Below are 15,145 nucleotides of genomic sequence, written 5' to 3'. Positions count from 1 at the left end.
ATGTCGAGAAAATTTCCTATTTGACACCAGAAATAATGATGCTTTTCTATTTGACACCAAAATTAAAATTATTTCCTATATGTCCTCCACTTAAGTTTTTCTTTCCTATTTAACATTTCCGTCAGTTCTGTTAGCAACTAATGTTAGTTGTCCAAGTGAGGCAATGGGAAAAGACCGTTATGCCCTTTGAGGGAAGCAAATGAACTCGGTAGTCTCTGGGAGTCGTGGCTGTTCGTCCTCAGGGCTGGCCGTCGCGGACACGCGGGCGGGCGCCGCGGCCTCGAGGCCGGCCATCGCGGACATGGGGGCGGCCAGCGCGACCAAGGCGTGCGCGAGCAGGGCCGGCGCGCCGAGGACACAGCACCAACTCATAGCAGGCCGCCGCGCCTGCTAGCTCCGGCGAGGCCGCGCCCATCCTGTCGCCGCGCCTGCGAGCTCTGGCCCCGGCTGCGCCGCCGCGAGAGAGGCCGCCATGGCCGCGTGCCTGCGAACCCTGAACGTCGGCCGCAAGCTGTGCTCTGTTTTGCCCCAGTGTTTCTTTGCTTGATGTCATCATGACGTCATACGCGTTATATATTATGAATACACGTATACGTGTCTCACACCAGCAGCAAAACTGAGCCATCCATCTCGTGATCTAAGGCTTTGTTGTTGTTGTTGTTCGAGATAAAAACATTCAAAAAGAAGATAGCAATGCCAACCATGGAATATCATGACTGGTAAAAAAAAACTCCAGGGGTAAAACGGATTTTTCTCCTAAGACTTAACACCGTTAGCGGTCCAAATTGACGGAAATGTCAAATGGGAAAGAAAAACTCGAGTGAAGGACAGATAGGAAAGAATTTCAGTTTCGGTGTCAAATAAGAAAGCAGCATTATTTCTGGTGTCAAATAGAAAAATTTCTCCTTTCACATCTTTACGCAGTATAAACCTTAAAAACAAGCTCTCCTAATACAGTTTTGAAGAGAAACCTTTCATTTTTTTTTTTTTGTAAAAAGAAAAGCTAGACCTTTAGTTTTGGTTACCAATTGGCATTGCTACGGTCAATTAGGTAGGCTAACAAGATTTTTCTCATATTTAAAAATATTTAGAAAATTTCTAAAATATTTCTTAAAAGTACTCTACCTTTTAAAAATATAAAACAAAGCACATTCTCCCAGTTATCCTCAACAAGTGAACACAAACAAATACCAAAAAAGCAGATCCATCTGAATATCGTAATCCATTTCACTCCCCTGAGAAATTAATTTAATTCTGCAGTTTCCTCAATTCTCATGGTCTCGGCTCGCCGCTTCTCCACCTCCCGTCTCGTCTGCAACTGCTCCAGCTCCACCTCGGCCCTCTCCTCCACGTCACCACCGGCCACGGCCGGCCTCCGCCGCCGCCTGCCCACCGCTCGCTACTCTCGTCTCTACCACTGGAAGAAGAAACCCAGCTGTCGCCCACTCAGAGCTCTCTGAGTGAGTGAGGTGGGCCTTACTCGCGTTGCTGCTATGCCTTCCCCGCCGTTCGCCGGAGTCCACCGCCACCGGACAGGAACCACCACCTAGTTCCTGCCCCTGATGCCCATGGCGCCCGACCGCCCCTTAGAGGCCTTCTTCGCCGCCGCCCGTGGCGCCATCGCGCACCTTCGCCTTCCCGTCATCCACATCTCCGGATCCCATTCCGGTCCCAATCCCAACTCCAAGGAACCCGAGGCCGACTGCCTGCTCCACCTCCACGTCGTCGTCACCAACTTCCTCCACAAGCCCATCAAGTCATTCGCCAGGTGCTTCAAGCCCAAGCGGCGGGGAGGCAAACACTCCCCGCCGCTCCACTGGGATCACAGCAATGGCGCCACCCCGCATCAGCAGCTGGAGCTCCTGCTCTGCATTGCGTTCGACGCCTTCGCCCACAACCTGCACTTGCTGGAGGATGCCTGCAGGCAGAAAGGTGAAGAATTTGGTATGGCTACCCGACAGTTCGAGCAATTTGTGGTTCTCAGGAAGATAATCGATGGGAAGAGGGCCGATTTCGATGGGTTCCTTTCCAACCTGGGCTTTGCAAAGGTTGGGGCACCGCCGCCACGAGCAAGGATCATGGGTGGTGCGTCCCCTGTCCCAGCACCAGCACCAGTAAGCGACCAGGAGGATGGTGCTGGAATTGGGGACAGCGACCAGGAGGATGGTGCTGGAATTGGGGACAGCGAGGCGGTGGACAATGCTAGTGGTACACAGCAGCCAGCACAGAGATTGCCTGCCCGGCTGCTTAACATTCCTTTGTCGAATGTGGAGCGTCTGCGGTCTACGCTGTCGGCAGTTTCACTGACAGAACTCATTGAATTAGTCCCGCAGCTGGTGAGCAGATCATCAACATCGGCAGATGCACATCCTGACAAGAAGAAGCTTTTCTCAGTGCAAGACTTCTTCAGATATGCAGAAATTGAAGGTAACATCATTTTTCATTTTCCAACAGAGAGGTGTCCTCATTTCTACTTCTTCAGTATGTAGGTTCATCAGCTCATGCTCTGCAATTGCCAATCATGCATTCATTTTACCATATGGCACCAGTAGGGAAATCACCAAATTGGATCAGTCACTGTTAGTCCTCTACGGAAGGCTCAAATGCCAGTTTTAGAGTCAAAGTAATTATATTATGTACAATTTAATCACTAGACTTCTTCAAATATTCAGATTCAGGATATGGCATTCATATCTACAATTTACAGCATAAAATATGTTCTGATGTTATACATTATTTTACCACTGTATCTAGAAAATTTAGGTGAGCTACTATCAAAGATATGCCTATTAGACATTTTAATTGACCCATGCAACAACAGGGCGGTACAATCCTGTTATTTTTCCTGTTAGTACATTTTTAGTCAAGCTATGCTCTATCCATCATACAATTTTCAAACTACAGTTCTAATTGGTACCTTAGCAACTCAGCATTCTGCATAACATAATGCAATGATACCTATGAAAAGGTTGCTCTTTTTATGTATTAGTTGGATCATAAGGTGATATTGTAACTGATGTTCTGCTGCTGCAGGGAAGCGGTTCTTTGAAGAGTTAGACAGAGATGGTGATGGCGAAGTCACTCTAGAAGATCTCGAAATTGCAATGAGGAAGAGGCGGTTACCAAGGAGGTATGCTCGAGAATTGTTCCGCCATACAAGAAGCAACTTCTTTTCGAAATCAATTGGGTGGAAGCAATTTTTATCCTTGATGGAACAGAAGGAGGCAACCATTCTCCGAGCATATACCACGTTGTGTTTGAGCAAGTCTGGAACACTTCACAAGAATCAAATTTTGACTTCCTTGAAAGGTGCTGGACTTCCGGCTAATGAAGATAATGCCGCTGCCATGCTACGGTATTTAAATTCTGATTCAGAAGGATCAATCTCATATGGCCATTTCCGGAACTTCATGCTTCTACTTCCTTCAGAACGCCTTGAGGATGATCCTCGGTATGTCTGATGTATCCTGTTAGAAGAAACCTATGCTTGAATTGGCTTTAGTGAATACTGACTCTTCAATTATCACCAATTCTGACTACCTTTCATCATTATATGTGCTCTCTTTTCCATCTTATATTTTTTATTCACTTACAAATGCATCCAGGAACATATGGTTTGAAGCTGCTACTGTTGTTGCTGTTACTCCACCTATAGAAATATCCACAGGAAGTGTTTTGAAGTCTGCTTTAGCTGGAGGTCTTGCAAGTGCGCTCTCTACCTCTCTGCTGCATCCTATTGATTCAATGAAGGTACAGTAGCATGCTTGTTTATACCATTTTAGTTCAAACAAGTGATTCAATAAAGCATGTTACATTGAATTAGAAACTTTCTATGTATAGTATCCCTTTTGAGATTTTCCTTTGTTATGATCCTGATTACGCATCACAAATCAATATGTATGTGGTATGCTAAGGCATTATCTGTAACCTCATGGATTAGTATAAGATTTAAGTTCAATCTGCCAACCAAAATACCCAAATTCAATGGATTTACCTTTTTTGTGTATCAGACACGTCTCCAAGCATCTACGCTCTCATTTCCAGAGCTCATTTCAAAGCTTCCACAAATTGGGCTTCGGGGATTGTATCGAGGTTCTATCCCAGCAATTCTTGGCCAGTTTTCAAGGTCTGTACTATTTCACTGGTTTATATGCAAAACTTTTGTAGGCTACGAATTCAAATCCTATCATTTGCAGCCATGGTTTGAGGACAGGAATCTTTGAAGCAAGCAAGCTTGTATTAATTAATGTTGCTCCAACACTTCCAGAGATTCAGGTACGATTAACTACTCCAGTACTTCTTGTGCAAATTCTATATTCTCTACAATAAAGGGACTTTGAGCCCACCTTGTAGAATAGAACTTTGTAATGGTAATAGAAACTTTCTGGTTTCTGCAATAATTGTTATGCTTCGTGGAATTGCTTGATGATATGCTTTTTGTTCCATAGGTGCAATCAATGGCTTCCTTCTGCAGCACAGTCCTAGGGACTGCAGTCCGTATCCCTTGTGAGGTTCTTAAGCAGCGTTTGCAGGCTGGAATCTTCAACAATGTAGGGGAGGCAATTGTTGGCACCATGAGACAAGATGGTCCAAAGGGATTTTTCCGTGGCACTGGGGCCACACTCTGTCGTGAGGTTCCTTTCTATGTTGCTGGAATGTGCCTCTATGCAGAAGCTAAGAAGGTATCCTCAGTTTGTATTGATTCTATGTTTTCACTGGACCTTCAAAGTGGCATTCTCAAATCCCTATGTTGTTAACAAGTTAGCTACCTTTCTTAACTACCTTTCGCTGATTTTGTCGTTCCTCTGACTCCACAAAGGCAGCCTTGATGGTAGTTTGTTACTTGTATATGTAAATACCTGAATGACTTGATTTATTTATTTCTTTATTTTTACACATGAAAGTTGGTACCAAATGGAGCTGTGTTAGGGGTAGAAATTCTCTCATTTGGTCAATTACCACTTACTAGTGCTACTGTCTGTCATAAGTTGTAAATAATAGCTACATCTGTCATGTTAGTACTACTATGCCTTGCATATTGACATATCTAATGATGACCACCTTGGTTTTGCAGGCAGCACAACATGTTTTGAAGAGAGACTTGGAAGCATGGGAAACAGTGGCAGTTGGGGCATTGTCTGGAGGACTTGCGGCAATAGTGACCACTCCCTTTGATGTGATGAAGACACGGATGATGACTGCCCCTCCAGGCACACCAGTGTCTATGCAGATGATAATCTTCTCCATCCTTCGAAACGAGGGTCCACTTGGACTCTTTAAGGGCGCGATCCCCCGCTTCTTCTGGATTGCTCCTCTTGGAGCAATGAACTTTGCAGGCTATGAGCTTGCCAAGCAGGCGATGATCAAAGATGAGAACAAGTCCAGTGAGTCAACACAAGAGAACTTGCCAAGAAAGCAGTGATCAAAGATGAGAGTGAATCCAGGGGCGTCAATACAGGAGAAGAAAACCATGGTGGGCTCCACAGGATAATCTAACGTTTACCTGGTTAACACCTATGGAGCAAAGAAACTGAAACCATGTAAAAGATTTTTTTTCTGTTCACGTTGCAGAGAAGCAACAGAACATCTGCCTTTTTTATATTTGAATCCAATTTTAGGTTGCCACGTCTTTCGCCCCTCTGGGAAATTTGCCGAATTTCCATTCCCGTAGGCCTTGAGATGGCTGTATAGTACAGTAGATGAGAAAAGTACTAGAGGATAGAAGCACATGCTGGAGCTGTTGTTCTTTTGTTGGATAGGACAGCTCGCTTCTTGTTTGTTATTTAACGATGACCCATAGCCTTCCTTATAAACATGAATGATGTAAAGACTGATAGAGTGACGAGGAAAATAAAGAACAAAGGATACTGATGTTGAAGATGGTCCTTGCACTGTTGGAGAGAATACACAGGCCATCCCAGAAAAGCTATGTAACCTGGTGTCACACCCGTGGCCACCGGCAAGGTGAGCTCGCCGCCGACGTGAGAGATCGAGGTGGCTCAGGGCTTCCCAACGCAGTGGCTCTAGAGGTAGCCTCAAAATCCACGTCGAATCAGATGCCATGTTATATAAAAAAGTAGGTGTTCTGTAGCTGTTATAGTTACCTGCAAAAACTATGTATGCATGCTTAGGAAGAGAGAAGGTGGTCCATGCAAGAAAAGCAGAGAGAAGATAAAAGTGACACATGATGAAACAAAAAAAAAGATAGAGACCACAAGTGGTGATAATTTATATTGTAAATAGTAGTCTCAATATTTTTTAGTCCAAATAGATTATTTTATTTGTACCGAAACCCCTAGTAGTGTTAGCCTCCGTTACTCATGTCCTCATGAACAACTTGCTTGGGTCAGGTCCTCGCGTTTTCTATTGTGTTTCGTGTTCTGGTTCTATTCCTTATAAGCCATCTCTTACAATAGCTGGCACGCAGGCCCACCAGTCATACTCAGAAATAGAAAGCTACTAGTACTACTCCGCCTCCTCTATAGCAATACGCCTGGATGATTTGCACAAGTTCTGGGGTGGGGTGATGTCGTAGTGAACAGCCCTTCGATGAAAAGGAAGGTGAACCAGAGGGCCTCGTCCATAGTAAGCATCTTCTTCATCGTAGTAATCCTCGTCGTCCTCCTCCTCGTCGTTGTTGTCATTCTCATTAATATTGCGTTCCTCCCACAGTGGGCAGGTGCAGGTTGCTTTCTTCTCCTTCCATTCACTCTCACATGTGTAGCAGAATTCATAGCCGCACCTGCAACAACCAATGTGCGCAGCAGCAGACATGTCAGCAAGATTTTATAAGAAACAAACCTAGGCCTTGTTTAGATCACCTCTAAATTCTAAGTTTTTTCACTCTCTCTCCATCACATCAATTTTTGGACGTATGCATGAAGTATTAAATGTAGGTAAAAAAAATAACTAATTGCACAGTTTGGTTGTAAATCACGAGACGAATCTTTTGAGCCTAGTTAATCCATGATCGGACAAAGTTTGTCAAATACAAATGAAACGTGCTACAATGTCCAGATTACAAAAAAATTGCAATCTAAACAAGGCCCTAAGCAGCAACATATTGATTGGCATCAGGATCAAATATAACAAATGGGCACCATAAATAAACAAGAATAAAGACTTACACACAAGTCATATGGTAGCAACCTTCTGCGAATTCAATCATGTGCCTGCATCTCACATATTGCCGCCACAGCCGCTGTTGTGCAAGGTTCAGTAACTTGGCATCTTCTGGACGGCGATGCGGGTACCTTCTCTTGTAATCATTGCAAGTCATCCTATCATGCCAGGGACCTTAGGCCCTGTTTAGATCCCACCTAAAATCCAAAAATTTAAGATTCTCCGTCACATCAAATCTTGCGGCACATGCATGGAGCATTAAATATAGGTAAAAAGAATAATTAATTGCACAGTTTGCACATAATTGGCGAGACGAATCTTTTAAGCCTAAATAGTCCATAATTGGACATTTTTTGCCAAGTACAAACGAAAGTACTACAGTAGCCGAAAGCCAAAAAATTTCGCATCTAAACCGGGCCTTACATCTGAAGCAACAAAGAGCCTCTGCATTTCACACACTTCCTCAAGGTGACAACATCAGCAACAGTGTACTTTGAGCAAGTTCCTTGCATTGGCTTCATCAGCTCACTCAAGGACATCAAGGCTGAACACTTGGGATAAGGGCAGTAAATCTTCTAGGTCAGAGGGATTTGCTCTTCACTGATGCGCTGTGCCATGATCTCTAATAGTTGAGGTGATAGGAATACTGTTAACGCTGTAGGATCACTAGAATCATAGATCTAGCCAGTGGAGTGATTCTATACGGGATAAAGGACGCAGTTCATCCTAATACATGTAGAACAAGAGAGACAGAGAGGGAAGGGAGAAGGTGTTGAACCTGACACCGCAGAGGGGGAGGGTTCAAAGGACGCCATCACGTTCGTTGGTGTAGTCTACGCACGGGCAACGACGGTCGGTGAAGAGGACGATGAAGACGTCGACGTCGATGGAGCGGGCGGCGCGGCTGGTGGCTTCCCGTCACTGGCTGCGCCCCTCTCTGATCGGATTAGGGTTTTGGTGTTGGTGGGGAGCTCGGCTCAGGTCAACCTCGTGATAAGAGCCGCCGGCCCCCACCTCTTTTTATATTGCAGTGTGACAGGGGCCCTCCAGCCATGGTGGGCTGGGCGCCCCCGATCAGGGCGCGAATCAAATGCCCAACTGGGCCGTTGGGTTCAGTTAGGATTAGAGATCAATCTAACAATCTCCCCCTTGATCCCTTTCCATCTTTTACTTCATATCATTTACTTTTGTTCATTCCATTACAGATTAGCGCATAGAGTATGTCTCATCGTCACGGTCCATTGCCGATAGATTTAACAGCTACAACACACCACTCTGTTCTGAAATAGATACTTATCTTTGGGCCTTCTTTTGTCCAGGAATTATAGGCTTTCCCTTAAACCCATGCCGGCTACATGTTCTCTGAACACGTTGGGTGGTAAGCCTTTTGTAAGCGGATCCGCGAGCATCTTTTCGGTACTTATATGCTCAAGGACTTATGACTTGATCCCGGACTTTATCTTTCACAACATAATACTTTATGTCAATGTGTTTGACAAGCACCACTTGACTTATTGTTGTGAGCATACTGTACTGCCGGATTATTATCGTAGTATAACTTAAGTGGTCTATAGATGTCGTCAACCACCTTCAAACCGGGTATGAACTTCTTTAGCCAGTTCACCTGTCCCATTGCCTCATAACACGCTACAAACTCGGCATACATTGTGGACGATATAGTGACGGTTTGCTTTGAGCTTTTCCATGAAATAGCTCCCCCTACGAGAGTGAATACATATCCAGACGTGGATTTTCTATCATCTCCAGCATAATCAGAATCTGAATATCCCACTATATGGAGTGAATCAGATCTTCTATACGTCATCATGAGGCCTTTCGTTCCTTGCAAATAACGCAAGACTTTCTTTACTAATTTCAGTGTTCTGTTACAGGATTGCTCTGGAATCTGCCAAGTAACCCGGTACAATAAATGTCAAGTCAGGGCGCGTGCATACTTAAGCATATTGCAAGCTTCCGACAGCTGAAGCATATGGAACCGCTTTCATTTGATCGATCTCATATTGGTTCCTGGGGCATTGAAAATCCTCATATCTGTCGCCCTTGACTATAGGAGCAGGTGAGGGACTATATTTGTGCATACTGAATTTCTTTAAGATCTTTTCTATGTATGCCTTTTGTGACAGTCCTAATACCCCTTTACTTCTATCTCGGTGAATCTCGATCCCTAGAACGAACGAAGCTTCACCAAGATCTTTCATATCAAATTTTGAGGACAAAAACTTCTTTAGTCTCCAGTAGTAGACTGACATCACTACTAGCAAGTAAGATATCATCCACATACAGGACAAGGAAGATAAACTTCCTATTCTTAAACTTTGTATAGACACAATTGTCCTTCTACATTCTCTTTAAACCCAAAATTCCTTATTGTCTGATCAAACTTCAAGTACCACTGTCTTGAAGCTTGTTTTAATCCATAAATGGATTTCTTTAGGCGGCATCCCATTCGTTCTTTTTCCTTCCATGACAAAACCTTTCGGTTGTGCCATGTAAACATTTTCCTCTAAGTCCCCGTTGAGAAATGTCGTCTTTACATCCATCTGATGTAATTCTAAATCGTAATGTGCCACTAATGCCATTATGATTCTGAAGGAATCCTTACATGAGACTGGAGAAAATGTCTCATTAGTAATCAATCCCTTCTCTTTGCGTAAAGCCTCTTGCCACAAGTCGTGCTTTATATCTCTCTATATTCCCTTGAGAGTCAAGTTTTATTTTGTAGACCCATTTACAGCCTACTGTTTTGGCTCCTTTAGGAATTATCTCCAAATCCCAAACTTTATTGGCATTCATAGATTTCATTTCATCTTCCATGGCCTCAAGCCACTTTGATGAATGATCACTTCTCATGGCTTCTTCAAATGAGGTGGGATCATCCTCCATTTAAAATTCCTTAGTGTTGTACACTTCATAATCAGCAGGAATAGCTGATTTTCTAACTCTTTGAGACCTTCTAGGGGCCTCCACATTTGGCACATCTTCTGTTTGAGGCTGTTTTTGCTCCCCCTTATTTGTGGCAATAGGTTCTGCAGGATCCTGAAGAACAGGTTCCTCATCATCATTTATTGTTGCCACAGGCAGAATAACAATAGGTGCTGGCACCACAGTATCTTGCACTGCCGGTGTAGCGGCAGTAGGTAGTGAGAAAAAATGGCTCATGAATCATCGGAGTGGGCGCATACACCCGCTTCTCTTCAAGGTCAATTTCTCGAGCTACCATGCTCCCCCTCATCATTTCATCCTCTAGGAAGACTGTGTGTCTCATTTCCACAAACTTTGTATGTCTGTCTGGACAGTAGAAACGAAAACCTTTTGACTTTTCTGGGTAACCAATGAAATGACAACTCACTGTTTTGGGATCTAGCTTCCCAATGTTTGGGTTAAATACTTTAGTCTCAGTAGGACTCCCACACACATGTAAGTGGTTTAGTGAGGGTACTCTTCCTGTCCACAACTCATACTGTGTTTTGGGCACCAACTTACTTGGTACTCTATTGAGAATATGAATGGTGGTTTTTAACGCCTCCATCCACAGGCTCATCGGTAAGGTGGAGTAACTTATTATACTGCGCACCATATCCATCAGGGTACAATTGCGCCTTTCAGCTACTCCATTCTGCTGAGGTTCGCCCGGTGTAGCATACTGGGCTACTATGCCATTCTCCTCTAAGAACCTTATAAAAGGTCCAGGAACTTGGCCATATGGGGTATGCCGACCGTAGTACTCCCCCCCACGGTCGGACCTGACTATCTTAATCTTTAAATTATGTTGGTTTTCAACTTCTATCGTAAATATCTTCAATTTATCCAATGCTTCTGTTCTTTCTTTGATTGGATAAATGTAGCAATAACGGGAGTAATCATCTGTGAATGTTATGAATGAATCATAACCATCCACACTCTTTATAGAAAACGGACCATAGATGTCTGTGTGAATAATCTGTAGAATTCTTGCGCTTCGTTTGTCATCTTTCTTAATTTTCTTTACATACTTTCCTTTAATGCATTCTCTGCATTGTTCTAAATCTGAGAGCTCTAATGGAGGAAGAATATCACTCTTAACTAGTCTTTCTATTCTCCCCCTCGAAATATGGCCTAAACGACAGTGCCATAATTTCAACAATGCATCATGAGCTCTCTTTCATTTTTTGTTTACATCCGCAGACGAGGATACATTCACATTGTCGCACACAACGTTCCCATCATCGCATACAACATTCACATCATCACATAGTGATAACAAATAAAGCTCATTTTGTAAGATAGCAAGACCAACACATGCATTATTAAATGTTATCTTACATTTGCCATTTCCAAAATGGCAATCATATCCATCATTGTCCAAACATGAAACACTAATCAAGTTCTTCTGTAACGAGGGAACATAAAGAACATCTCTAAGTATAAGTTTAAAACCATCAACAAGCTCTAGAGAAAGATCATCAACGGCTTCAACTTCTGCTCGGACTCCATTTGTAACTTTAACATGTCTTTAGCTTCTTTGCGTAGTCCTCATCGAACGGAATCCCTGTAAAGAATTAGCAACATGAACAGTTGCACCTGAGTCAATCCACCAAGTAGATTTTGAATACTGTACATATAGGGATTTATTTATGAACGTAATAATGTTCTCACCTTTCTTTGCCATGATCATCTTTAAGTAATCAGGACAATCTTTCTTATAATGTCCTATCTTCTTGCAATAGAGACATTGATCTTTCTCTACTGTGAACTTATTTTGCTGAGGCTGATGCAGCATAGGACCCTTTCCCTTTCACTTTGAGGAGGAGTTAGTATTATTATTCTTTTTCTTATTGTCTTTCAAATAATTGATAGAGCCACCATTGGCAGCTTTCATTGTCTCCTCCTCTTGCACACACATAGCCATGAGCCTCTCCATGTCCCACTTCTTGGGTTGTATATTGTAGTTAATAACAAAAGTGTCAAACTCTTTTGGCAAGGAAGCAAAAATCAGATGGATAAGGAACTCTTCCTTGAGAGCCAGATCCATTGGTTTTAGCTTAGATGTCAAATTGCTCATCCTTAGTATGTGCTCTCTTATGCCACCATTACCAGAGTACCTCTCTGTCACCAGCTACTTTATCAGCTGGGTAGCATATGTCTTTGAAGAGCTAGTGAATTGACTCTTTATTCTTTCAAGGTACTCAGTGATGGTGTCACACTCTGGGATTGAGCCTATAATTGCAGGCTCAACCGTGTTCTTTATCACAGCCAAATATTTTTTGTTGGCAGTGACCCACTTCCTATGCTCAAGGTCATAGGACATTCTTTGGGATGCAAAATCCCTCTCTTTGGTTGCCCAAGCGGCATCAGCCTCGTTTATCTCCCTCACCGGTGCCACAGGCTCAGTGGGACACGATGAGGTGACTACCTAGTCCACCTCAGCCAAGATGAAGGCCAGGTCAATTTTTTTCTTTCACTCCGTGTAGTTATCACCTTTGAGAGTAGGGATCTCTTTAATACAACCCATCAAGTTGTATCCGCCTGAAAACACAATTCATATAGAGTGAGAATATAAATAATAACAATAACAATTGCATGCCTTAGTTCCAACGTTGGTCAAAATTAAAACATACAATTGTCCTCTACATTAATTCTACATCACCGTTGGGCAGAAATAGAATTAATGCATGACAAAACATCATAATATTGCCATTAATCAACGTTGGTCAGAATAATAATAATATTATAATCAATTAAAACATATTCATTTTCAAAATTAAATTCTCTAGTTGGTTCGAATTTAATAATGAAAATAACATCTTTAAATACGCAGTGGAAAAATAATCTCAATTTTGTGAATTTTACCCACAGTTGAAATTCTCTTTTCTATTTTCTTTAAGCCATTTATCCATTTTCTAGGAAATAAACATTTACTGGAAAAAGAAAAAACAAAAAAACTGATTCAATTCATCACTGTTCATTCGGCCCAGCTGGGAATTCGACCCGGCCTGCCTCTCTTCCACACGCGCTGCCCGCACTGAGTCTGCAACCTGGGCCTGGGCCAGCAAAGCCGCGTGGCCGCGCTCGCCCGCCTGGGCCGCGAAATGGCCTGATCGATCTTGGCCGTCCACGCCGATCCGATGGCCGTCCGCACGCATCACATGATCAAAATGCCGACCGTAGTGGCTCCATCTAAAACCCTAGCATCATTCGTCTCTGCCCTTTCTCTCTCTTCGCCTCTCTCCTCAGCGTAGCGACAGCGGCAACCGAGCGAGTCGAGCGAGAAACGGCGACGAGAGCGAGCAAAGAGCCCTAGCAGATGAGCGCGCCACCGTCGAGCGGCCTAGCCGCGGCGCCTCTTTGGCCAGAGCCCGACGAGCAGCGCCCCTGGCTCGGCGTTCTTTTCCCCACGCGCCAGTGAAGCAGTAGCGCTGCGCAGCGACAAGGTAGGCCACCCCTTCTCCTTCTTCCCCTATGGATTTGCTTCTATGTCGGTGCTCGAATTCAATTGATTGGGGATAGTTAGGGTTAGGGTTTCTTTTTTTAGGGTTTCACTGTTTATCTTCCCAGTGATGTTTTCACGGTTTAGGGTTCGACTCTTACGTTCTTAAGGCCGAAACCCTCTTCTTCCTCTCCTTTCCTTAACCTAGTTAGGGTTAGGGTTCAACTGAACCCTCTGTTCTTGTTAGACCCACACTGGATCTAACCTTCTACTTCCTTTTCTAATTGGTTTACCCATTCTAGATCTAAAAACCCTAGAAATCGATGGCTCTGATACCATTGTTAACGTTGTAGGATCACTAGGATCATAGATCTAGCCAGTAGAGTGATTCTATATGGATAAAGGACGCAGTTCATCCTAATACATGTAGAACAAGAGAGATGGAGAGAGAAGGGAGAAGGTGTTGAACCTGATCACAGCAGAGGGGGAGGGTTCAGAGGACGCCCATCACGTTTGTGGTGTAGTCCCTGCGCATGGGCAGCGACGGTCGGTGTAAGAGGGGTGAGGTATGAAAGACATCGACGTCGAGGGAGCGGTGCCCGACGTGGCTGGTGGCTTTCCGTCACTGGCTATGCCCCTCTCTAACTAGATTAGGGTTTTGGTGTCGGTGGGGAGCTCGGCTCAGGTCAACCTCATGATAAGAGCCGCCATCCCCCACCTTTTTTATAGCGCAGTGTGACAGGGGCCCTCCAGCCATGGTGGGTTGGGCGCCCCCGATCAGGGCGCGAATCAAAGGCCCAACTGGGCCATTGGGTCCAGTTTGGATTAGAGATCAATCTAACATGGAACCCTCTACAGTTAGCTTGGAAGTGCAGCCATTTCGTGGGCAAGATGGCAGTGTTCCATGGAGCAGCTTAATTCTCACATGTTCCTTCATGCACGACAAGCAAAAGCGATGTGCACAGCCTTCAACAGCATGAATCTTAGAAACTTTAGTGTCGTCCAAGCAGATGGTGCATCTCTCGCTTCTCTCAGCAAGAGCCTTGGCGATCTGAGCATCTATGAAATCTCTTGCTAATTTGAACACATAGCTGACCCGGCTGTGCTCGACAAGTGTTATTTCACATCTGTCAAAAGAGATAAATACACATACACAGGATGGGATGTAAGAAAAGCGAAGTTTATGAATTGAACAAGAGAATGTGTTTTTGTGTTGGATGGGGCAACTAAAAGACAAGAGGCTTATTACATGGTTGTGCAGGAGCAAGTAGTCGGTGAGGATGGTGGCGTTTTGGATGCCCAGCCTGAGCGCGGCTTGGAGGCCCTCCATGAGCGCCATGACCTCAATCGTCTTGCGGTCTCCTACGAACCCCTCCACCGGCTTCTGGGTCATGAAAAGCACGTCCCCAAGCGGGCCGACCACTACCGCCGTGAGCACCGCCACCCGCCACGCCGGGGTCCCGATCCATCGGCCCCAACACCTCCTTGCTCGTCATGCCCTTGAAGAGGATGCGGTAGTGCGGGACGGAGGCATCGGATTGGCAGGGGTGCGTGGCGGCTTGCGACGATGACATAGAATAGGAGGACAAGGCGGCG

General features: G+C 44.4%; 1 protein-coding gene and 1 pseudogene across 2 annotated transcripts; one reads left to right on the top strand and one right to left on the bottom strand.

Annotated features, from left to right (window-relative positions):
* Nucleotides 1–1,252: 1,252 nt before the first annotated feature.
* Nucleotides 1,253–5,625, top strand: LOC136506505 (calcium-dependent mitochondrial ATP-magnesium/phosphate carrier protein 2-like). 2 transcript variants are annotated; one of them, XM_066501433.1, is made up of 7 exons: nt 1,253–2,427; nt 3,034–3,355; nt 3,606–3,750; nt 4,011–4,126; nt 4,197–4,275; nt 4,449–4,682; nt 5,075–5,625. In XM_066501433.1, the coding sequence occupies exons 1-7, from the start codon at nt 1,563–1,565 to the stop codon at nt 5,420–5,422; spliced, it is 2,109 nt and encodes a 702-aa protein (XP_066357530.1). In that variant the 5' UTR covers nt 1,253–1,562; the 3' UTR covers nt 5,423–5,625. The 2 variants fall into 2 exon arrangements, with proteins under 2 accessions (XP_066357530.1, XP_066357529.1); XM_066501432.1 differs by having other exon boundaries at nt 3,034–3,451.
* An 840-nt stretch (nt 5,626–6,465) lies between these two features.
* LOC136509439 (E3 ubiquitin-protein ligase RSL1-like) lies at nt 6,466–7,739 on the bottom strand (annotated as a pseudogene).
* Nucleotides 7,740–15,145: the final 7,406 nt, after the last annotated feature.

The sequence above is a fragment of the Miscanthus floridulus genome, chromosome 15 (assembly GCF_019320115.1).
Source record: "Miscanthus floridulus cultivar M001 chromosome 15, ASM1932011v1, whole genome shotgun sequence".
NCBI lineage: Eukaryota > Viridiplantae > Streptophyta > Magnoliopsida > Poales > Poaceae > Miscanthus > Miscanthus floridulus.
This window is presented reverse-complemented; position numbering and strand designations above follow the sequence as displayed.